The sequence below is a fragment of the Budorcas taxicolor genome, chromosome 5 (assembly GCF_023091745.1).
Source record: "Budorcas taxicolor isolate Tak-1 chromosome 5, Takin1.1, whole genome shotgun sequence".
Taxonomy (NCBI): domain Eukaryota; kingdom Metazoa; phylum Chordata; class Mammalia; order Artiodactyla; family Bovidae; genus Budorcas; species Budorcas taxicolor.
In genome coordinates, this window is record NC_068914.1 from 14,814,322 (window position 1) to 14,839,816 (window position 25,495).

At 37.9% G+C, this 25,495-nt stretch overlaps 1 protein-coding gene across 1 annotated transcript in view; it reads right to left on the reverse strand.

The window, feature by feature from the left end:
- The window catches only part of SAMD8 (sterile alpha motif domain containing 8), a 46,853-nt gene that overhangs the window by 11,561 nt on the left and 9,797 nt on the right, over positions 1-25,495 (reverse strand). Inside the window, exon 2 of the mRNA XM_052640946.1 lies at positions 8,385-8,977. Coding sequence (XP_052496906.1) covers positions 8,385-8,977 — 593 coding nt within the window. The remainder of the gene's footprint in view (positions 1-8,384; positions 8,978-25,495) is intronic.

Sequence of the window (25,495 nt, forward strand, 5' to 3'; positions counted from 1 at the left end):
TAACCCACCAGTAAAAGACGTGTCACTTTTCTCAATTAAAAAGAAAGAAGGGGGTGGGGAGAAGGAGAGGAAGAAAAAGAAGAACAAGGAAGAAAAATAAAGGAGGAGGAATGAGAAGTGTGGTGGAGGAAGAAGACGGAAATGAATTTGTCCGAATAGGTCATCACTGAATGGTAAGATTATTGACAGTTTTATTTTTATTCTTTGTTAATTTACACTAAAATTTTCTATACTATGGCACATTAATTTTATAACTGAGGAACTAAAGGTATTTTTAAAAAGAAAACATGAAATCTGAAAGATATTAACAGTCTACTCAAACCTTATTCAGAGCACCTGAAGAGAGACGATCATCTTCATTCAGGGACTCATCTTTTACCTATTACCTCAGAAAAAAAATTCCTCTTGTGTATTTTTAATCTGTTGTTGCCTTATTTATCTGGCATTATGGGAAAAAGGGTTATTTCACATAATACAAATTTTCAGATAAAAGATTCCTTTAAATGACTTCTAAAAACTTACAACTTTTAAAACAGTTTTCAAAAAGGTATATATGTATATGGGCTTCCTTGGTGGCTCAGATAGTAAAGAATCCTCCTGAAATGCAGGAGACCTGGGCTCGATCCCGGGGCAGGGAAGCTCCCCTGGAGGAGGGCACGGCAACCCACTCCAGTATTCTTGGCTGGAGAATCCCCACGGACAGAGTAGCCTGGTGGGCTACAGTCCATGGAGTCCCAAAGAGTCAGACAAAACCGAGCAACAAAGCACACAGTTTTTATGGTAAGTTTTAGTAAGTTTTCTGCCTCATCCTCAGCCTAAACGCAATTCTTGCTCCCGGAAGGCAATCACTTTCATTGTGTTTTATTTGACATTGTATCTTCTAGTAACACACACAAAAGCACATACAAAACACACACACACATTCTCTCTCTTTCTCTCCCATGCTCTCAGTATCATTTCATAATTTTGTTTCAAATAACTTTTGGCTTTTACTTAGTGTAAAATTTTAAGTGTAGTTCATAGTTAAGATAATGGAAGACAATCTCTTGTACAACTTCTTACAATTCTCTGGAGCTAGTAACTTTTTGTTCTGTTTCTTGGGTGCCTATCACCAATTCACTTCCAGACTATTCTATCAATAAAATCAAGAAATTGAGAACTGAGAGAAATCTATCCAAGACCTCCTTCTTTAGAAAGCCTGCATTTTCTACTCCTGCATGGCGTTTCTTACAGTAAAACTTAGCCCTCATCTTGGGAATTCTTCTTTTCTATATTGGATCCACTATTTCCTGAATCTCATGTCCTCCTCTTTCTCAATTTACTTCTTAGTTTTGATGTAGTGTATCCTTGAATTATTTTCTCAGATGAGGGACTAGAAGATGAACTTGTTCTTAATGTCAAATTTACTGAGGTTTAATTTACAAAAATTCACCATTTTTAGCTATAGAGTTCCGTGAGTTTTGACAAACATTCAGTCATGCAATCACTGCTACAATAAAGATACAGAACACCTTCATCACTCTAAAAACTTCTCTTGTGTCCCTTCACTGTCATCAATCTCCTTTACTTTCAGCTGTGGGGCAATCACTGATCTGACTTCTGATGCCTACAGGTTTGCCTTTTCTAGAATGGCATATAAAGGCAATCACACAATGTTTGTCCAAACACCTTTTGTATCTGGCTATTTTCACATAATATATTTCAAATTCATCCATGTAACTGTATACAATTCTTTGTCCACAATTTCCTTATCCATTCACAAGCTATGGGTATTCTGGGCTATTTCCAGGTTCGGGTGATTATGAACAGGTCTTTGCATGGACATATGTTTTCTTTTTTCTTGGGCAAATACCTAGGAATGACATCATTGAGTTCTACGTTAAGAATATGTTTAACTTTTTAAGAAACTATCAAGAGCTTCCCTGGTGGCTCAATGGTAGAGAATCTGCCTGCCACTGCAGGAGACAGGGGTTCAATCCCTGATCTGGGAAGATCCCACCTGCTGTGGAGCTACTAAATTCATGCGCCACAACTACTGAGCCTGTGCTCTGGAGCAGGGGACCCACAACTATTGAGCCCATGTGTCACAACCTATTAATACTGAAGTCAGTGCACCCTCCAGTATCTACAGTCCTTTTCTCTTCTGCAGGTTTTCCAAGGAGAGGAATTTGTTTCCTTGCTTGGAGGATTGGGGCTGGTATGACTGGGCATGGGAAGTTAGTCTGGCTACTTAAGGAAGGGAGCTTGAAGTCTTGTGATTAGTCCATAGATTTAGTTAATCACCTTGAAAATACAATGAAAACATGCACCTTTGTTCTCATCTGAGAATGGTGTCCCCGAGTCCAGAGACCCTCATATCAACTATGTTTGAGAACAAACTACCTGTCTTCAGTTGCAGTAGAACAGGTCTTAAGTAGATTTTTAACCAGTTCTCCCATATTTAGCTCCTATCTATACCCTGTCTTGAGAGACGCTTGATGCCTCTCGTTTTGAAAGTTTTTCTGGAGCACCACAGTATGAATAAACTCACCTCTTAGGCACTGCTAGTCCTCAATCTCACGACAGGCACTTAGCTTTCTACTTTACAAATTTTCATTATTATCACTGCTTCTGCCTTCATTGGATTATTGGGAACCCCATCTCCACTTTTTCCTGTTTGTTTTTTAGTGAAGCATTGTAAGGAAATTGTCAAATGTGTTTTCAATATCTCAAATTTATTTTGATGCAATGCTTTCTAAAGTGCAATATACATGTTATTCCTTTTTTTCTGGATTGAATTTAATTTTCTTTCATAATTCAGAGTCATTACTATGAACACAGATTATTACACTGGACAAGGTAATGACCTCAGGGACTACTGAGAAATGAAAGGCAGTTAAGCCCCAGATTGATGTGGTTTTTCCATTAATTATGTGTGCTTTTTACAGTGCTTCTGTTTCCTCTCTTGTTATTATGGTTATTAGCTATCTCTCCTCACATGTAAGTGGGCCTGCCTCTAAAAGCATCTCTGTTCCCTAGTTTTGTTTATGATGTGCTGAAGCTCTTGGAATTGTGTCAAGTAAGCTTGACACAACAAAGATCACTGTGAAAGTGATTAGGAATGTTCCCAAGGGAAAATCATAGCGTAGTGGGGAAATGAGATCAGGAGGCCAAGGGTGAAACATCAGCAAACCTCCGTGGTAAACTCAGGCAAGGGCAACTGGCTCAAGTCTGTGGGGAATCTGGGAGACAGTGCAGGTCCAGCCTAAAAGCTGTCCTAACTTGGGCAAAGAGAAATGAAATACATATACCCCACCTCACACCATCGGTTAAGAGCTGCTGCTTCAGGGATGTAAAGTGCCAAGCATGTCTGGTTCTCTTTTTAAGCAGGCAAAGTGTATTCCAGCAGCCCAAGAACAGTCCTCTAACAAAGACACACAACTGATGGATGCTGGGAGTATAAATGTGCAAGAAAATGGAAAAGCAATCCAAGAGGATATAGAAGGAATGCTGACGGCTCCTGCTACCATTCTCCTGTGAATGAAGTTTAGATATTTAAGAGCACGAGGCTTTGTAGCTGGTGGCACTGTAGCATGTTAGGCACAATTTGGTTTCAAATCCCCACTGCAAACTGAAAACATATGCCTATACACAACCTTGTATATGAATGTTCACAGCAGAAGTATCAATAGTAGCCAAAAAGTGAACACAACTCAAACATTCATCAATTAATGAATGGATAAGCTAAATGCAGTATATATCCATACAATGAAATAGTATTCTGTACTAAAAAGGAATGGTGTACAGACGCATACTACTCATATGGATGAATCTTAGAAATAGTACGCTAAATTAAAGAAGCCAGACATAAAGTAAGGCCACATGTTGTATACAGCCATTATATGAAATGTCCAGAACAGACAAATCCATAGAAAGTAGATTCTGCTTGCCAGAGCCTAGAGGGAGGAGGGAAATGGGGTGTGACTGATATGACTTTATTTAGGGTGTTGAAAATGTTCTGGAAGTAGTGGTGATGGCCGCACAACTTTATAAATATACTAAAACCCACTTGATTGTACACTTTAAAATAAAATCCTCATGATCATTTCCCCTCTTTTTTCTCATTATGCCTTGTTATAGCTATCTACAGAACCTCAGCATCCATTCTCTGATTTGAGATTTTAGTTTCTGGTTCAATATCACTCTCTCCAAAGCTTCTTTTGTTGTGATATTTGTTCTTCTCACTCCTCTTTTTACTTTTCCTCCAACTTCTTTTACTCTACTTCAGTGACCTACACCCACTGTTATAAATTGGATCTTGTCATCACCGAGATTATTCTTCACAGCTGAAGGTCAAGAATCCTATACTAATCAACATTTCTTGTTTTACCATCTTACTCCTCCTAGTTCTCCAACTTTAATAATTCTGAGACCCCAAATCCATAGATCTTAATAACACTTCCTCTGTCCTTCACCTACTTCCTATCCTCCCCTCCCTCCTATCCACCTGTTTATAGTCATTATACTCACTCTCTTTCTTCTTCTTCCTTTATTGTATTACCTAGAAAAGTTTTGACCCAGCTGAAATCCAACTATCTACCTGTTCTATACCTGTATCTGTGCAGCTGAGTGGTGAAAAAACACAAAGTCAACCTATTAACTTCAAGCAGGCCCTCAGTACTGCTGCTACCTCACACAAGTCTATTCATTCACAGACGGCCATTTCACACTTGTCCTTTCTCTGCAAACCTCTGACCTTCTCTCTCTTCTAAATCTGTTTTCAGAGAAGATAAAGACAATCAGCAGAGTACTTCCTCATGTTCTACCAACACAACTGGCAATCTTATATCTGTTTCCATATGTTCTATCCTCCCCTGTTGTGAATGAACAGATCATGTCACGAAGACCCGCCTCACCCACCTACAAGATCCAACCCCTTGTTGTCTACTTAAGGGCATTACTCCACCAGTTATACCCTCTCATATCCTTTCCCTTAAATTGGGTCATTCCCATCATCATTACAACAGCTACGCCATACAATGTAGTCCATCCAGAATAAATCCCTGGTGCCTCCTCTCCAAGCAACAGCTCCATTTCTCTGCTGCCCTTACAGAAAAACTTTTAAGGGCCTGTAAGACCTGATTGTTTCCAGTTTCTCTCCTTCCATTTTCGTCCTCTCTCTCATATCATTTCTTTGTCCTTCCCCCTTTTTTAACTTTGAAAAATTCTGATAACAACAACAACAAAAAAACCTTTAAAGAATAAACACTTTATATTTTTTATTTAACTTAATTGTTTACAATAACATTTCCCCACATTTGCTTTATTTCTCTCTTTCTATATATACTGACACACACACATACATACACTTTCCTCTCTAAGAGTAAATCTTTCCTGAAAAGTTGCAAACATTGTGATACTTCTCCTCTAAACACTTCAACATATATGTCCTAAGATCAAGGGTACCTTCTTTATAAGCCAATACACTATTATACCCAGGAAACTGTAACACTTAGTGTTATACTGTATCATTTGATATGCAATCTATATTCAAATTTTCCTAGTTATCCCTAAAATGTTCTTACAGCAGAATTTTTTTTTTTTTCTTGATCTAGGATCCAATTAAAGTTCATGTGCTGTGCTTGGTTTTGGCTCTTCAACTTCTCTTATAATTCCCTTGAGGAACTCCTTGGTTTTGTTTATCACTATGGGTCCATAGATTCCTACTCAGTATATTATAATTCATTACCATCACTATGCTTCTTGATGTTCTGACTGTCCTAATTTGATTAGCGGGAGCCCCTTAAAACCAGATCATATGTTATTTTGATATACTTCCTTGCTTTATGGCATAAGATCTATTTCAGGCTCATTTTATGCTTACCATGCTCCAAACTTAAAATCAGCCATTTCTCTAAGGAGTCCTGGTCTGTCCCTTTAGTAGAGATTGGGATTTAGAAACCATGATCTGGATGCTCGTGGTGCTTCATTGCTACTGAGTTTTTCTTACAAACCATTTCATTAGTTCACAGAAATCTTCCTCATTCTCTTCTATGATTAGATAGTACTCTATTGTGTAAGTATACCACAGTGTATTCAACCAGTTTTCTGTGGATAAGCATTTACAATATTTCCAATATTTATAATTTTTACACGTCACAATGAATAACTCTGTACATATGCTGCTTCCTATGTGTGGAGATACACCTTTGGGTATATTCCAGTCTCACATTCTCTCTTGAATCCACCACCATCAGGCTTTTGCCCTTGTCAAGGTCAACAGTCATTTAACCTCATCTTACTTGACCCCTCTGTAGCATCTGACACAGCTAATTATAAATTATTCCTGTCTTCTAAAAATACTTAAACAGACAAACAAACAAACTTGGCTTCCAGAATATTCTCTTGCTCTCTCTGCCCTGACTTCCTCAGGCTTCTTCTTTACTGGTTTTGACTTACTTTTCTGACTCTAGATATTATACTTATTCTTGGGATCAATCTTCAATCTTCTTCCTCTCCCTACTAAACTCACTACCTAGGAGACATTAACCAATTATCACAGTTTTACTTATGCTCATTAACTCCCAAATTTCAGCCCAGACTCTCTGAACTCTAACTCGTCTTCCCATCTCTTACTTGACATCTGATTTGGTGTAAAACATACCTCAAATATGACATGTCTAAAACCAAACCCTCACTTTTCTCTCCAAGAAGTTGGAAGTCTTTCCACAGTCTTCCCATCTCTATAAAGGGCAACTTCATCCTTCCAGATGCTCAAGTCAAAAATCTTGGAATAATCCTTGAATTCTCTCTTTTTCCTACACCTTAGATGCAAATCCACAAGCAAATCTTGTTGCAAACACACACACATGTATGTATGTGTGTACCACTACTATCCTAATCCAACCCACCTCATCTTTGTCTAGATGAATTCCAAAAACTTAACTAACCTCTGCTTTCCCATCCCCATCCTCATGGTATTCTCAATACAACAACCATTCGAGTGCCCTTTTAAAATGGACCTTAGATCACTCTACTCTTATCCTAAATACTTTTCAATGGCTTCCCTTTTCACTTAGAATGAAAGCTCAAGTCCTTACAATTGTCAACAAGTACATATACAGTCTGGATTCCTGTCTGCTCTTAGATCTCATCTCCAGCTGTTCTCCCCATGTCTCAACTGGTGTTCCTTAAACATGCTAAACCTACTAACAATTCAGGACTTCTGCACCCTGCTGTTTCTTCTGCCCAGAGTACTCTTATCCACAAGCTGTCTTCTTTACTTGCTTAGGGTTTTCTGTTGGAAAAATTGTGTACGATAAAACAGGGAAGGAGATACAGGGATCTAACAGTTTCTTAAACAGCTTTCACTCAGTTCTCTCTCTTTTTATTTTTAGCATCACCCTTTCACCTACAGTATCCAGAGCTTTGAGAAATCTGCAACATAGATTGGGTTGTTTCTCAGTTTTCCTGATGGCCGCTTTAGAATTAGGTTACTTTAGCTCTGCTTGTTGCTACTTACCCATCTGCTTTCAAACTTTCAAAAATGTACGGCTCTTTTCTCCTCTCTTATCTGCCCTTTCCTTGTGTTTATAATTTAAGACCTACAAACAAACATAACTTCTTCACTATGCTTTTTGTCAGGGCTTGAGAGAGAATAAAATGTGATGTATGTGTCATTCTGCCACCTTAATGTGGACACTGTAATTCACTTCATTAAAAAAAAACAAACCATATACTATAAGGCACTTTCAGAAGGGTACAATATTTTATAAAAACAAATAAGATAGCAATACAAACTAAAAAGATGTTTTAAAATCACAAATATAAAAACTAATAGTTTTTTGTTCTATTCTTATTTTTCATTTAATATACTGTATTCTTTTTTATGAATTCAGTATTTATAAATCAACAGAATACTATCAACAATCAGTTTGTAGCATCTATGATAATTCTAATTTATTTGATGATACAGGGGACTTCCCCACATTTTTATAAAAGCAAAACCCTGTTCATCTTTAAAAAAAATAATAATAATAACCTAATTCCATTTATTACAAATAACATTCCAGGAAACCCTTTTAAAATATGAAGTGCCCAAGGAGCTATAACATAAATATAGAAAATATTACAGCTATAACATAGAAAAATAGAAACATAACATAGAAAAATAAAATAAGGAGTGGTTCTTTCTACTCATCTAGACTTGAGGTCTAGTATAAGGGAAAAAGGCAATTCCAAAGACTATCTTTACATATTACCAGATAAAGTAAATGGAAAGTATATATCGACCAAAGCAACAGTATAACTGTTTTATGTAGTATAGCAACCTAATTGTCATGAATATATTATCACTGCTATTATAGCTATCTTCTACAAATTCGGTAACTAGAAAGAAAACTTACCTGTCTAAGAATATATCTGGGAGTGGTGGATAGGTCTGCATGTCAGGCACTCGCTCGTGGACAATAACCATTATGAAAGATGTAAATCCAAATACTATGAAAACATATATACAACTCAGTATGGTCTTCCAATACTCTGGGTCCAATCTTCGAATAGAATGTTTGTTTTTACCATTCACATACTGGTATTGATCAGAACTCAAGTCAGTGATGGGTCCATCACAGTCATGTGAAGGCTCCCCATTACAGAGCCACTCTGCACTCTGAAGAGCACTGATAAATGGAGTCATGGGGCTCATGGGACTGTCACTGTTGTATCCCATCTCTTCTAAAACATCAATATGTATTTTCTGCAATTTTCGGACTGAGAGCATTAACCTTTTAATATCCCCTAAGACTTTGATTTCCAGAGGAGGAGATCGGAGATCATATTCAGTCAGTGTAAGCAATGTGATTCCATCAAGTCGGTGCTTGTTGCATAAAACATCCACATACTCAAAAAAGCCTTCATCCTTCAGCCAAACAGCTACATGCTTGGTAGTCCAGCGGCGAATGCAGAGTTGATTAGGACCAGCCATTTCTTCTTCAACTGTCTGTCAAGGGAAAATAGGAAAATAAACAAAAACTCAACGTGCCCTAACAACTTCTTTGAAGAACAAATACACATAAATACACCAGAAACAGTTATTCATCTACACTGCTATATTGGCTTCTGGACAAGAAAAAAGAAACAAAATTATTCATTCATGAGTAGCTTTCAACAGATTAACATTCTAATAAGTTTACACACATAGATTCAGTAGCTGAGGAAAAGCTAATGACCAAACATTTTTATAAAATGTTTTTTTGGCAACATTTTACAAGTGGCTTTCCCATACCATAGCAGGCCATAACTTAATTAGAAACAGCCTACTGGTGAGAAGAATTGAGAAGAATAACTCAACACTTTCGTAAAATGAGATATACAGAAAGATTTGTCATACAGGAAAATAGATCAAATTTTAGAAATCTTCACGTTTGAGGAATAAATCTCTCTCCTGCCTCCAAACCATGGATCACTGCCTTGTCGTGGTGAAGCAGCTTGAATAACTCAATGAAGCTATGAGTCATGCCATGTAGGACCACCCAAGACAGACGGTCACAGTGGAGAATTCTGACAAAACGTGGTCCATTGGAGGAGGCAATGGCAAACCACTCCAGTATTCTTGCCATGAGAACCCCATAAACTGTATAAAAAGGCAAAAAGATAATGACACCAAAAGATGAGCCCCCCAGCTCAGAAAGAAGAGCGGAAGGCAATCACTAACAGCTCTGAACAGCTGACTCAATGGAAAGACCCTGATGCTGGGAAAGACTGAAGGCAGAAGCAGAAGAGGGCGACAGAGGATGAAATGATTGGATGGCATCATTGATTCAATCGACATGAACTTGGGCAAACTCTGAGAGATGCTGAGGGACAGGGAGGCCTGGCGCGCTACAGTCCATGGGGTCACAAAGAGTTGGACACAACTTGGCAACTGAACAGCAACTGACTCCAAAAAGAAACAAAACAACACAAAAAACCCACAAAGGTAGATGGAAAACTAATTTCAGGAAACCCCTTAAGATTAAACATACTATCCAAATAATTCCTACAATAGATATAAAATCTTTACTAGATATAAATATCTATGAATATCTTAACAGCTCATTTCTTTCTATACTTTGAATATTCCATTACAGAACTTATAAGGAATTTCCTTCTTAAAATATCATTGTGATTTAGTGATAAAACACTTCAATGCCCACAAATTTGAGGGGCCATATTTTACACTGCAATTATAGTTATATTATTTCTTTTTTTTTTTTTTTTTTTTTTTTTGTGGCCACACCACACAGCTTTTGGGATCTTAGTTCCCGACCAGGGGCTGAATCTGAGTCCTCAGCAATGAAAGCACTGTGTCCTAACCACTGGACCTCCAAGGAATTCCCTATACTTCAATTATAAAAGGAATGTACCATTTCAAAAAGTACTAATAATTTTTACTACTTTGATCCCACACAGTTCTGTTTATGTTCTTTTTCCATTTTAAAGTGTTCAGTCACTTGGGCCTATATCAGGCTTCTAAACTTTTATCAGATACGTGGGAGACAAAGGCTTACATGGAAAAAACCTAGTTCCCTAAAGTACTTTCTCAACAACTAAAGTCAGTGGGTTTTCTGGCATTTTCCAGATCACTAAAGGCCATATTTTCTTCTGAGATGATTTTTTAAAAACACAGTAAACTTTAAAGCATTAAAAAAGAAGAAGAAAGAATAACACAACGAATACTCACATGCCCACTACACAGCTTGGCGGGGGGGGGGGGGGGGGGGGGGGGGATCAAACAGTTCCAATACATACGTTTCATTTCTTAATCTGAACAGTAGTTATACACTGAAAATTCATCAATCCGTATACTTATGAGCTACACTTTACATGTGTTAAACTTGATTTTAAATAGTTTTAAAAACTAAAACAAAACATCAATACCCTTCTCTCCTCCCAGACATATTAACTCCTGGTTTTAGTGCTTATCATTCCTTTATCATAAGCATTTTTGGCTATGAAAACTTTCTATGCTTCCTTATGTGGAGGAAAAGTAAAAAGCTGCCGTTTCTGCATTCTTCTAGCCAACACAACTGTTGCCAGGAATACTTATAATTACCTGAAAAAGGCAGATACTCAGCTGCATAAGTACTTTTTACACCATCAAAAATATTCAGCCAACAAGAAACATGCTGATTAAATGTTTATATTTTGATTACTACAAAGCAAACCTAGTTTTTGGAAACCTTAACTCAGTGTTTCCAAACAAAGCTTTTAATAGTCTAAAGCCACAATAGCTTTCCAGGCTTTTTACCTACAATATAGCATCACCACCCCAAAGGACAGGGAATTATGATTTATTCACTTCAACTCATGGAATTTACACACATTGATGTATATAATTTTATATCACTTATTATATATATATAGTGCCATTTAAAATGATTTTGCTACGTTTTAATCCATATAGACAGCCAGATGGCTTCATCCTACATACTACATACATATCTTTTCCCCAAGGTATTCTCTGAATAAATTATTTCAACCCTGAATATCCAACAAGCGCATGCTATGAACTCTGCAACAATTATAATGTAAAAAGTATGAGAGGCTCATCTCATACAAAATAAGGCCAGATTCCTTTTGTCATTTTATTTCTATCTCACTTTTTCATTTTTCTAACAGCTTACCACCAGTGGGTTCCAAGTCACTCCCATCCTTTTACCCTTGCTCTTCAGTCGAGTTTCATTTCATACACTGCTCAAAATGATCTCTCTCGTATTTTGGGTTTTTTTTCTGTCTTGTATCACCTCCAATCTGGCTAACAATCTGTTCTTTATAGCCTCAATTTAACTAACAAACAGGCTTTGATGCTGGTGTTTCAGCTGCTAGAAAATATGACTTGTCATACAAGAAAGCTTCCTAGAAGTCTTTGAACCTGCTGTGGCAATGCCCTAAAAGCAAGACACATTGCACTGTTGTACTCCATCAGGTCAGGGCATGCCCTTTAATTCTATACTGCTACATACAGTTAGAGGCCCATATTTAGTTAACACTCTGAAAACCTGCACTTTAAAGAGGTATGTTAAAAGATAATAAAAGGCTTCAGGACAACATAATATTTTTGTTGTACCACAGGACCTACAGGGAACAGGAAACTTTTAATGAAGAATATGACAGCTATAGATTTTCTACAAATATACAGAATGAAGAAATTAGTAAACATTTCAGAATTCTTTCAGCTTTAATAAATAATTAATATGAATCAACTATCAGTTAAAGGGACTGCTGTTTCTGACCAAGATCCAATAAGAGAAACCAGATTTACTTTTCCACCTGAAACAGCCAAAATATAGACAAAATATATGGAGAGAAAACCAGTTTCAAAACAGTGGGCACAAGACATCAAGGAGATCCTTGAGAGGAGGAAACAGGTGAGTCCTGCTGCCCCTGCCATGAATGAGCAGTGCAGGATATGAACTGGGTGAGGCCCAGCAGGCTACGTGAGTGGCGATGGAAGTGAGAGTCTAGGGAAATCAAGGTGGTTAGTGTACACGGGAGAGAATAACAGAGAGGAGAAAGAGAGATTGTTATAGACTGAATGCTTATATTCCTATATTGAAATTCTGACTGCTAGTGGGATAGCATTAGGAGGTGATTAGGTCATTAAGGCAGAATCCTCATGAACAGAATTAATGCCCTTATATACCCCAGAGAGTTCTCTCAGCTGTTCTGCCATGTAAAGACACAGATAAAAGAAGACCACCTATGAAGGAGACCTCATAGACACCAAATCTGCTGGCACTTTGATCTTAGATTCCTTGGACTCCAGATCCATGAGAAATAGACATGTTAAGGCACTCGGCCTACAGTATTTTTGTTATAACAATGTACGTACACTAAGATGGAACTCCAGAGATTTGCAAAGGATCTCCCTTGAACAGGTAGCTGAATGCTGATCAACACTTGTATGTGAGGAAACCAAACAAGACTGAAAAAAGAACCACCCAGAAAGATTAGAGGCGATAACGCCTAGTACTCACACAAGATCACTAAAAGCGCCTACTGCAAACAACCAGGCTGGAAAAAAAAAATCTCATGATTCATGGGGCACTGGGCAGAATACACAGCAAGATCTTTCCATAGTAGAAAGACAAAATTAACCCTAAAACAGGAGCTCTCAACTGGGGGCAACTGGCGCCCCAAACCATTTGGCAATTTCTGGAGATATTTTTGGTTGTCACAGCTGGGTGCTCATCTAAACACTAGACATTAGGGATACTGTTAAAACACTCTGCAATGCACAGGACAGTCTCTCACAACAAAGAATTAGTGCTGATATGGAGAAATCCTCCCCTAAACCTAAACATGTCTCTGGTTCAGCCAAACATATCTTAAAAGCAGAATCAAAAGGATCAGAGTGTTTTCAAGTAATTTAATTACATCTCTCAACAAAGCGGGAGAATACAAAAGTATTCAGCACCCAACGGGTAAAATCACTATGTCTGGGAACCAATCAAAGATGACCAGGCATGCACAGAAGTAGGAAAACTCACCTACAACATACAGAAAATCAATTGAAATTGACCCCGAACAGACACAGATAATAAAATTAGCAGACAAGGATGTTGACACAGATATGATAACTGTACTACATATGTTCAAAAAGTGAAATAAGAGATATGGACACATAAGATCCAACTCAAACTTCTAGAAATGAAATTGCAAAGCTATGTAATAAAAAACACATTGGATGGGATTAATAGCTGATTAGATACTGTTGAGGCACAGTAAACTCGAAGACATAACAATATGAATTATTCAAAATGAAACACAGGAAAAAGAGAACTTTTAAAAATGAACAGAACAATATTCAGTCTTTAAAAGGAATCTTGAAGACCTTATGCTAAATGAAATAAGTCAGACACAAAAGGACAAATGTTGTATAATTCACTTTAGATGAGGTACCAGAACAGTCAAATTCATAGAGACAGAAAGCAGATAGTGGTTTCCAGGGACTGAGCAATAAGAGACAAAGGGGAATTACTGTTTAATGGCTACAAAGTTTTCATTTGGGATGATAAAGAAGTTCTGGAAATGGATGGTAGTAATGGGTGCACAACAAAGTAAATGTACTTAATGCCACTGAATTATGGACTTCAAAATTATTAAAATATAAGTTTGCTATGTATATTTTACCATGATTAAAAAAAAGAAAAAGAAACAAAATGAAAAGAACATCAGTGAGAGGTGGGACTTCAAACCGTCTAATAGACGCATTTATGTAGTCCTGAAGGGAGGAGACAGGAGAGGACAGGAAAAAACATTTTGAAGTACCAGTGGCCAGCATTTTCCAAAATTTGGTGAAAACTATAAACTCACATCCAAAAAGCTCAATAAACTCCAAACGTTAGAACCACACAAAAAACTATACCACACCGTAACATAATCATATCACTCAAAATCAGTGATGAGAAAATCTTAAAAGTAAAAACAGAAGATATATACATTACATACACAGGAACAAAGATAATGATAGCAGATTCCTCATAGGAAACAATGGAAGTTAGAAGACAGTGAAATAATGTCTTTAAAACACCAAAAGGGAAAAAAACAATCAACCTATAATTCTATGACCAGTAAAATGTTGTTAAAAAACAAAGGTAAAATAAATACTTTTTCAGACACACAAAAACTAAACAATTTCATCTCCAGCAGACCTGAACCACCAGAAATGTGAAAAGGAAGTCCTTCACACAAGAAAAAATGCCATCATATGAAAATAAGAATCTACACAAAGCATGGAAGAATATCAGAAATGGTACTTACATGGGTAAATACGTTAAGTAAAATATATGTCAACAATAGCACAGAAGTTGGGAGAAACAGACTACTAAAATAAAATTCTTCCAGAAAAGCAGGGAATATTTCTGAATTTATTCCATGAGGCCAGTATTATCCTGATACCAAAACCAGACATGTCATTACAAAAAAATAAAACTATAGCCTGACAGGCCTTAAGAACACAGAAGGAAAAATCTGAAACATATCTTAGCAAATCAAATTCAGTAATATTTTTAAAGGATTCATATTTTACATACAAAAACATTCATATTTTACAGCAAGACAAGAAAAATTGAAACATAAAATTAAAAAATATTTTTTTCTCTGCCTTTGGCCTCTTCTCCCTTCACCACCAAGAACTGCATATCCGCATTATGCATCAACCAAACCTCCCCCATTGGCAGAAACACCTGCTCAGCCATAAAGTGCAACATTCTTCTAGCACCAATAAGACAACTCCTTAAAAGATAACTTTCCTTCTTGATCTTGCTAAGGGGCTGCAAGACTTTCAGATCTGGAGTATTAAACTGTCAATAATATATCATTTAATGTACAGCCCTCTGTCTCAAAAAAAAAAAAACCCACAAAAAACAAAAACTTACATAACTATGCCTACACTTCTAATTGGTAGAACAGCTCTGAGAGCTTTCTGACATGCTGTTCTTGGGTTATAGTCTCCAGTTTGGCTCAAATAAAATTTTCCATTTCTTTCTTAGATCGACTGATTTTCATTGACATGCATCAATTCTTACCAAATTTGGTCTATAAATTCCATGCAGTCCCAATCAAAATCCCAACAAGTTTCTTTGTAGATACTGATAAACTTATTTCAAAAGCTGATATGGAAATGCAAAGGACACAGAATAACCAAAACAAGCTTGAAAAAGAATAAGACTAGATAACTAATTACAAGACTGACTCATTGGAAAAGACCCTGATGCTGGGAAAGATTGAAAGCAGGAGGAGAAGGGGACGACAGAGGATGAGATGGTTGGATGGCATCATCGACTCAATGGACATGAGTTTGAGTAAGCTCCGGGAGTTGGAGATGGACAGGGAAGCCTGACGTGCTACAGTCCATGGGGTCACAAAGAGTCAGACACGACTGAGCCACTGAACTGAACTGAGTACTGGCATAAAAATAAATCAATGGAATAGAACAGAGAATTGAGAAACAGACCTACATATTTATGGATATATAATATTCTACAGTTGTTCACAGGCAATTCAGTGGAGAAAGAATTGTCTTTTCATCAAATGCTATTAGATCAAATGAATATCTATATGCAAAAACAGTAATCTATATCTCTCACCACATAAAAATTAACTTCAATGGATTATAGACTTAAGGTAAAATCTAAAACTAGAAAACTTCTAAAAGAAAATATATGAGAAAATCTTTTTGAATTTAGGTTAAGTAAAGATTTCTTAGATATGACAACAAAAACAAAATCCTTAAGAGAACAAGTTGATAAATTGGACTTCATTTGCCTAGTCAGGTGACTTAAGGACATAATTTTATGGTTTTTACTCTACAAATTTCTGCATTGTTTTGATCTGTTAAAGTATATACTTCTATAATAAAGACAGAAAAATATATAGAACAATGTATCTGTTGAAGAACACTAAAATTATAATTTCAAAATTACCCCTGCCCCAAGAACTACTTTTAATTTTTTAATTTATCTTTCACACATAGTATTTTCTATATAGAAAATTTCTACAGAGAAACCATGCCACATGTAATACATTTTTATTTAACATTGTTGCATGAGTCCTGTCTAATGTCATCAAACTATCCTTTGAAAAGGACATTCCATTGTATGTCTATACAATAATCTGCCGATTTCCCAATGTTGACAACTGTTCACAATTTTATTACGATTACAAACAGTACTGTAGTGTCTTTGGTTAGATTTCTAGAAGTAGAATAACAGAATCAAAAAATTCTGACATGTTAATTGGACATTAACTCCTAGGTAGTCATTAAAGCCTGATCCACATCAAAAAGCTTGACCCACATCAAAAAGCACTGCATGCAAAGCATAGAACCTGTCCAAAATGTTAACTGGTACATAAAGGAAAGATCTCAACTTGAGACACAACTTCAAAGAAGTTTATTTTGAAATCATGAGCAATTAAGAAATTAGTTATCAAAGGTCAATACAAGGCACTGAGAACACAGTCCACTGATGCAGAATTGTACCATCAACAGGCATTACTCAAGCTTAGTTCCAACTCATAGATAATACATAAAGTATCTGACTGTTCTGTACAGATATCTTATCTTTTGGATGGACTGACAAATTTTTGAAACCTATTCAAAAATTCAATTTTCAGCATATCAACTTATTCATTTACTAGCAAATTTATATTTCTCTCCAAATTTAGTTCACATTGATTAGAGATTTCAACAGCTTGACAGCAAAAGAATTCATTATTTCCTATGATCTTATCTCCATACTTAACACAATGAAAACAGCTTTCATAAACACAAGAACTTTAAATCTGGTATTTCTTTTTTTTTTAAGTCTTTATTACATTTGTTACAATATTGCTTATGTTTTTGCTTTTTTGGCCATGAGGCATGTGGGACCTTAGCTTCCCAAACAGGGATCAAACCTGCACCCAGTGCATAGGAAGACAAAGTCTTAACCACTGGGCCACCAGGGAAGTCCTCCCAAAATCTGGTATTTCTTAACAGAAGCACAGCTACTCATTAATCAGTGAGTGGTATGCATTCCACTGGAGTGACAGGCACTAAATTATTATCTTCACAATAATATAAATAACTCAGTTGTGAATACTATATTAAAACTGTAAATACTGTGTATTAGGTGTAACAAACCAAGCACAATCAGTCCAGAACTACAAAAAGAGACAATGTCTATCAACAAACTCTTTCCCTATTCTGCCTCACTAAAGCTATTTGTTTTGCCCTTCCCTATCTCTGTGACTGACCAGCTACAGGACAATCTGGCCACTCCTGGAAATGATGACTTGACACAAGGAGTATCACCATCTGTGAATCACCACTGACTCAGTGTCTGTGACAAATACGATGAATTGGCACTCAGCATCCTTTCCAATCTCCCTCCAGTTGTTTTTTGTACTATAGAGGTTAAAAAACTAAAAATTATCCTCCAGGATCCCTTGCCACTAAGGTTCTAAATGTGAATTAAGTTTAGCCAACTATATCCCCTGACATGAGATGTGGAAAAGTGACGTTGAAAGCTGAGCTTTTCTGTACACCAGTGTTGAATCAAATCTCAGAGAAAGTTTTGGCTGAAGTAGAAAAGAACAGCTTTATTGCTTTCCCAGGCAAAATGGGAAACAGCCCGCTAATGCCCTCAAAACCATCTGTCCCAACTTGGGGAAGACAGTGAGAAGTTTTACAGTAATTGTCCAAGAGGGTGTGATCAGCTCCTAGACATTCTTTTGACAGGTTGATGGCGAGGTAAGTAGGAGTCAGCATCATCAACCTTCAGGTCCAACTGGTCTGGGGTCTACATGCTTGTGGATAGCATATCATTGTTAATCATTAACTTCTCCCACCTGGAGAGGGTTTAAGTATCTGCAAAATAGCTCAAAGATGATGTGTATAACCTTTGATAGGGAAACAGGACCTTGCCCCAAGGCTGCTCTGGACTGTTTGTTTCTCCCTGGTCTCCCATCCCTTTCCTAATTAACAACTGCTTGAATCTGCCCACTGGGACTCAGGGAAGGTGATGGAGGATGAATGAAGGCTGTTTCCTGTAATCAAAGAAATGCGGGACACAGAAGGGCTTTGTGCCCAGGAACCCCACAGGGACCCCTGCACAGTATCAAAAGCGGAAAGTGAACTGGGGCCGAATATTTCTAAAGTTTGGTATCCACAAGACAGATTATGGAAATGTTGGGTGTGAGTGTGTATGTAATTCTCAAGTTTCCAATCACTCACTCTTTGTCTGGAAGCAGCTGCAGCTGTAGAGCAGCAGTGCCGGCTCCCTAATGCCTGCATCACATATGTGACGATACGTTTCTTCTGTGTGTGTGTGTGTTAGACTATACATACCTGAAATTTTATTGTTTCAATCATTTTAAGTGCACAGCACTTCACTTCTTCAGTGGAATTAAGTACATTTACATTGTTGTTCAATCATTAACCACCATTTATTTTTAAAACTTTTCCATCATGCCAAATGAAAACTCCCCACTGTTTCCTCCCGCATGCTCCTGTCAAACACCATTCTACTTTCTGTCTCTATTATTCTAGACACAACCAGTATCCAGAAAAATGTCTACTTCTGCTTCATTGACTATGTCAAAGCCTTTGACTGTGTGGATCACAATAAACTTAAAATTCTTAAATTTTAAGAAAATTCCTAAAGAGATGGGAATACCAGACCACCTTACCTGCCTCCTGAGAAACCTGTATGCATTTCAAGAAGCAACAGTTAGAACCAGACATGGAACAATGGACTGGTTCCAAACTGGGAAAGGAGTACGTCAAGGCTGTATATTATCACCCTGCTTATGTAACTTCCATGCAAAGTACATCATGAGAAACACTGGGCTGGATGAAGCATAAGCTGGAATCAAGACTGCTGAGAGAAATATCAATAACCTCAGATATGCAGATGACACCACCCTTATGGCAGAAAGTGAAGAACTAAAGAGTCTCTTGATGAAAGTGAAAGAGGAGAGTGAAAAAGTTGGCTTAAAGCTCAACATTCAGAAAACGAAGATCATGGCATCCAGTTCCATCACTTCATGGCAAACAGATGGGGAAACAATTGAAACAGTGAGAGACTTTATTTTGGGAGGCTCCAAAATCACTACAGATGGTGACTGCAGCCTTGAAGTTAAAAGACTCTTGCTCCTGGAAAGTAAAGGTACAACAAACTTGGACAGCATATTAAAAAGCACAGATATTACTTTACCAACAAAGGTCCATCTAGTCAAAGCTATGGTTTTTCCAGTAGTTGTGTATGGATGTGAGAACTGGGCTGTAAAGAAAGCTGAGCACTGAAGAACTGATGCTTTTGAACTGTGGTGTTGGGAGAAGACTCTTGAGAGTCCCTTGGACGGCAAGGAGGTCAAACCAATCCATTCTAAAGGAAATTAGTCCTGAATATTCCTTTGGAAGGACAGATGCTGAAGCTGAAGCTCCAATACTTTGGCCACCTGATGTGAAGAACTGACTCATTGGCAAAGACTCTGATGCTGGGAAAGACTGAAGGCGGGAGGAGAAGGGGACAACAGAGGATGAGATGGTTGGATGGCATCACCGACTCGATGGACAGGAGTTTGAGCAAGCTCCAGGAGTTGGTAGATGGACAGGGAAGCCTGGTGTGCTACAAGTCCATGGGGTCGCAAAGAGTTGGACACGACTGAGCAACTGAACTGCACTAAATTGAGATACAACCAGTGGAATCCTACAATGTTTGTCCTTTCATGTCTGCCTTATTCTCCTTTGCATAATATCTTCAAGGTTCACCATGTTTTAGCATATGTCAGAAACTTTCTCATTTCTAAGGCTAAATAATATTCCATTGTATGTATATATCTCATTTTGTTTATTCATTCATCCATCAATGGACACTTAGGTGGCTTTTAGTTCTTGGCTATTGTGAATAACGCTGCTATGAACATGAGTGTATACAAATATCTGTTTAAGTCTTGCTTTCACTTCTTTTGAGTATACATCCAGATGTGGAATTTCTGGGTCATTTGATTAATTGCCAAATTTTTTCAGGAATCATCATACCGTTTTCAAAGAAGCTGCATTCCCAGAGCAACACACAAGTGTTTTAATTTTCCACATCCCTTACTAACACTTGCTTTTTTTTGATTTTTGGTTTTAATAATGGTCCTCTTAATGGGTATGAAGTGGTATCTCCTGTAATTTTGGTTTGAGTCCCATTAATGACTAGGGATGGTAAGCATCTTTTTATTTGCTTTCTGGGCAATTGTATATATTCTTTAGACAAATGTCTATTCAAGTCTTTTGCTCATTTTTGAATTGGTCTGTTATTGTTGTTCAAATGGTATGTTCTTAAACTAACAGTTCCATACTGGCCTTCTGTTACCCTAATATTTACCTTTGCTAACCGCGGCAAAGGTAGCACTCCTCTAGCAGGCTTGTTCAAATCTTGTTCTAGACATTGTTCCTGGACTTCCCTGGTGGTCCAGTGGCTAAGACTCTGCGCTCCCAATGTAGGGGTCCAGGTTCGATCCCGGGTCAGGGAACTAGATCCCACAAGCTAAAACTAAAGGGTCTGCATGCCACAACTAAAAGATCCTACATGCCACAATTAAGACCTGGCACAGACAAAATGAAAAACAAAACAAAACAATAGAAGTCATTCTTAGCAGCCCAGTCCACAGGCTAGTTTGTCTCTTGTAACCGAACCCTGACTGAATATAATCATTTTAGCCCTTCAGTCTTTCAAGTTGTCAACTTTCAAAGCAAGTAAAGTACCCAAAGTTAAAAGGCTTCAAACTAACTCATAAGGTCCACAATCTGGTAAAATTCTAGGTAAGGCAAATAACTTTATGCTGTTTCCTTTAATTTCCTGGTAAATTAATAAGAAGGATATGGTTTTATCTGCTCTTCTTATTAAATTTGTATCTTATTAAATTTATATACCATTATCTTTGGAATGAATGACATGTTTTATTACAGTGGGTTGCCATTTCCTTCTCCAGGGGATCTTACAGAACCAGGGATCGAACCCAGGTCTCCCGCATTGGAGGCAGACGCTTTAACCTCTGAGCCTTTTATTACAATAGGCTATTCAACTATCTTTTCCTCAACCAAGAACACTGGGTCAGTAGAAAAGGACTTAGAGTAATAAAATGTCCCATTAAAAATGTAAATAAAGCCTATATTCAGATCTGGCCGTTTCATCTATTAGTTAGGTTCAAAAATATCAAGAATAAGAAAATACACAAATACTACAGTAAAAATTAAAGAAAGGGGGAGAAAAAGGAAAATAAGAAAGTATTTAGTAAACAAAAAAAAATATCTAATACCTAGGACAGCAAGAAAGTTTGGTAGGTTTTTGTTAGGTTATTTTTGTTTTATTTTTACAGAAGATAGTATGGATTACTAAGAACACTACTAAGGTCTGTGTGATTAGCGCATAATAGGTTCTCAGTAAGTATTATTAAATGAACGTGCAAAAAAGTAGCAGTAATCAAAATAACTGAACTCAACTCCCAAAGCCTTTTTGAACAAGATCATTTAAAAAAAAAACAAAATCCTGCCTTTAGATTGGTTATTTCATTGTTGAAAGTATACACTCTTAAAAAGATTAAAAATTTTCCTGTTATTTATGCCTATTTTAATTACAAAATTTTATTACAAATTCTTCAGGACTTCAGAATAGTTTTAAATCAAGAAATTTAGAATGTCTAATTCCCAAGAGACAACCCCTGGTCACTAACTTGGTAAATTCACAAGGAATCAGGATCTGGTATCCAGTCTTGAAGTTTCAAAATCTGACCTTGTCAGTACCTCTAAAGTTCATCAAAACCAAGAGAGACTAACAGCAAACTCACAACCAGAATGCCCACACTAGACAAGTGTCTAGAGAGAATGCTCAAACACCTTGTCTCAGACACAACCTTATAATTTGGATATATCTAGAAGGCTGATTTAGTAAGCAGAATGTTACTTGTAGAGTAAGTAATCAGAACAAGGAAAAACAGATGCTATTAAGTAAAATTTAATTCAGACTCTTATGAGACCTAAAGTACCATCTGTGCCACACAGAGAGTATCTATCTAGAAAAGGCTGTTTGTATCTCCCAGTTTGTTTATCTCTCTTCTACACAGTGCAGGATATAAAAAGCCAATTCTCTCTGACTCCTCCTCTGCCTATGCTCTAAGTAAACCATATATATGATGGCTTTCAACCCTGGCTATATATGAGAATAATCTAAATTTTAAAAACATGTCTGTACCAACAATCCCCATGCCCCACTACAGGACAACTGAGTCAGAATCTCTCAAGATAGAGGAGCTTTCAGTTCAGTTCAGTTCAGTTCAGTCGCTCAGTCGTGTCCGACTCTTTGCGACCCCATGAATCGCAGCACGCCAGGCCTCCCTGTCCATCACCAACTCCCAGAGTTCACTCAGACTCACGTCCATCGAGTCCGTGATGCCATCCAGCCATCTCATCCTCTGTCGTCCCCTTCTCCTCCTGCCTCCAATCCCTCCCAGCATCAGAGTCTTTTCCAATGAGTCAACTCTTCGCATGAGGTGGCCAAAGTACTGGAGTTTCAGCTTCAGCATCATTCCCTCCAAAGAAATCCCAGGGCTGATCTCCTTCAGAATAGACTGGTTGGATCTCCTTGCAGTCCAAGGGACCCTCAAGAGTCTTCTCTAACACCACAGTTCAAAAGCATCAATTCTTCGGCACTCAGCCTTCTTCACAGTCCAACTCTCACATCCATACATGACCACAGGAAAAACCATAGCCTTGACTAGACGGACCTTTGTTGGCAAAGTCATGTCTCTGCTTTTGAATATGCTATCTAGGTTGGTCATGACTTTTCTTCCAAGGAGTAAGCATCTTTTAATTTCATGGCTGCAGTCACCATCTGCAGTGATTTTGGAGCTCAAAAAAAGAAAGTCTGACACTGTTTCCACTGTTTCCCCATCTATTTCCCATGAAGTGATGGGACCGGATGCCATGATCTTTGTTTTTTGAATGTTGAGCTTTAAGCCAACTTTTTCACTTTCCTCTTTCACTTTCATCAAGAGGCTTTTTAGTTCCTCTTCACTTTCTGCCATAAGGGTGGTGTCATCTGCATATCTGAGGTTACTGATATTTCTCCCGGCAATCTTGATTCCAGCTTGTGCTTCTTCCAGCCCAGCGTCTCTCATGATGTACTCTGCATACAAGTTGAACAAGCAGGGTGACAATATACAGCCTTGACATACTCCTTTTCCTATTTGGAACCAGTCTGTTGTTTCATGTCCAGTTCTAACTGTTGCTTCCTGACCTGCATATAGAGGTTTCTCAAGAGGCAGGTCAGGTGGTCTGGTATTCCCATCTCTTTCAGAATTTTCCACTGTTTATTGTGATCCACACAGTCAAAGGCTTTGGCAAAGTCAATAAAGCAGAAAGAGATGTTCTTCTGGAACTCTCTTGCTTTTTCCATGATCCAGCGGATGTTGGCAATTTGATCTCTGGTTCCTCTGCCTTTTGTAAAACCAGCTTGAACATCTGGGAGTTCACGGTTCACGTATTGCTGAAGCCTGGGTTGCAGAATTTTGAGCATTACTTTACTAGCGTGTGAGATGAGTGCAATTGTGCGGTAGTTTGAGCATTCTTTGGCATTGCTTTTCTTTGGGATTGGAATGAAAACTGACCTTTTCCAGAGGACCTTTACACCTATACATTTTTAAAAGTTCTCCAAGCAATTCTGATACGTACCAAGAGTTTCAAAGCACTATGTTACATTGCTCAATCTAATTCTGTTTGTTCTTCTACTTCTGGCTTGGATAACTAATCTTTGAGGTGACTGTGCACACATCTTATTTGACCTATTATACACTGGCTGTTTTTATGTTGAGTTGTTGTCTCTCTTATAATCTACATGATACAACTGAATGAAATATAAACATATACACAAGCTTCCCTGGTAGCTGAGCCGATAAAGAATCTGCCTGCGATATGGGAGACCTGGGTTCAATCCCTGGGTTGGGAAGAATCCCTGGAGGAAGGAATGGCAACCCACTCCAGTATCTTGCCTAGAGAATCCCCATGGACAGAGGAGCCTGGCGGGCTGCAATGCAAAGTCCACGGGGTTGCAAAAAGTTGGACACGACTGAGTAACTAAGCAGAGCACAGCATGATAAGCACAATGAGGCATCCAATCAGTGGTACAGGGATATGGTGGGCAAGTTATTCAGGTACAAGATATTTGACATCTGTAGTGTTAATCCTTAGGCAATGGCACCCCACTCCAGTACTCTTGCCTGGAAAATCCCATGGACGGAGGAGCCTGGTGGGCTGCAGTCCATGGGGTTGCTAAGAGTCGGACACGACTGAGCAACTTCACTTTCACTTCTCACTTTCATGCACTGGAGAAGGAAATGGCAACCCACTCTAGTGTTCTTGCCTGGAGAATCCCAGGGACGGGGGAGCCTGGTGGGCTACCATCTGTGGGGTCGCACAGAGTCGGACACGACTGAAGCGACTTAGCTTAGCTTAGCAGTGTTACTCCTTAAAAATATCATGCCCACCTTCTGCTCTGTCAAAAATCTGCATATAACCTCTAGCCAGCCCTCCAAATGGGCAGTTCCTTCATAGCCATGGTTCTTCATCCAGGGATTTGACCAACTGCAGATCGTGTAGTACTGCAGTTACTTACTACTGAAAAAAATTGACAAATAAGTGCTCCTGTACAGTTCAAACCCTTGTTGCTCAAGGGTCAACTAACTATATACCCTAACTCATTCCCTTTAATTCTAAACTCTGTTCAGTGTATCTTCAGGAAGTGATAACATACCTGTTAAACAGATGAGCTAACATTTAAGGCAGTTACAAAGTGCCAGCATGTTCTACCTACTTTACTAATATGCTCAAATAACCCTCTCAACAAACATATAAACAGATATCATCTTTCTCATTTTACAGATAACTGAAACAGAGAAACTTGTACTAGTAACTACTACAAACAAGACTCCATCCTAGACAATCTGA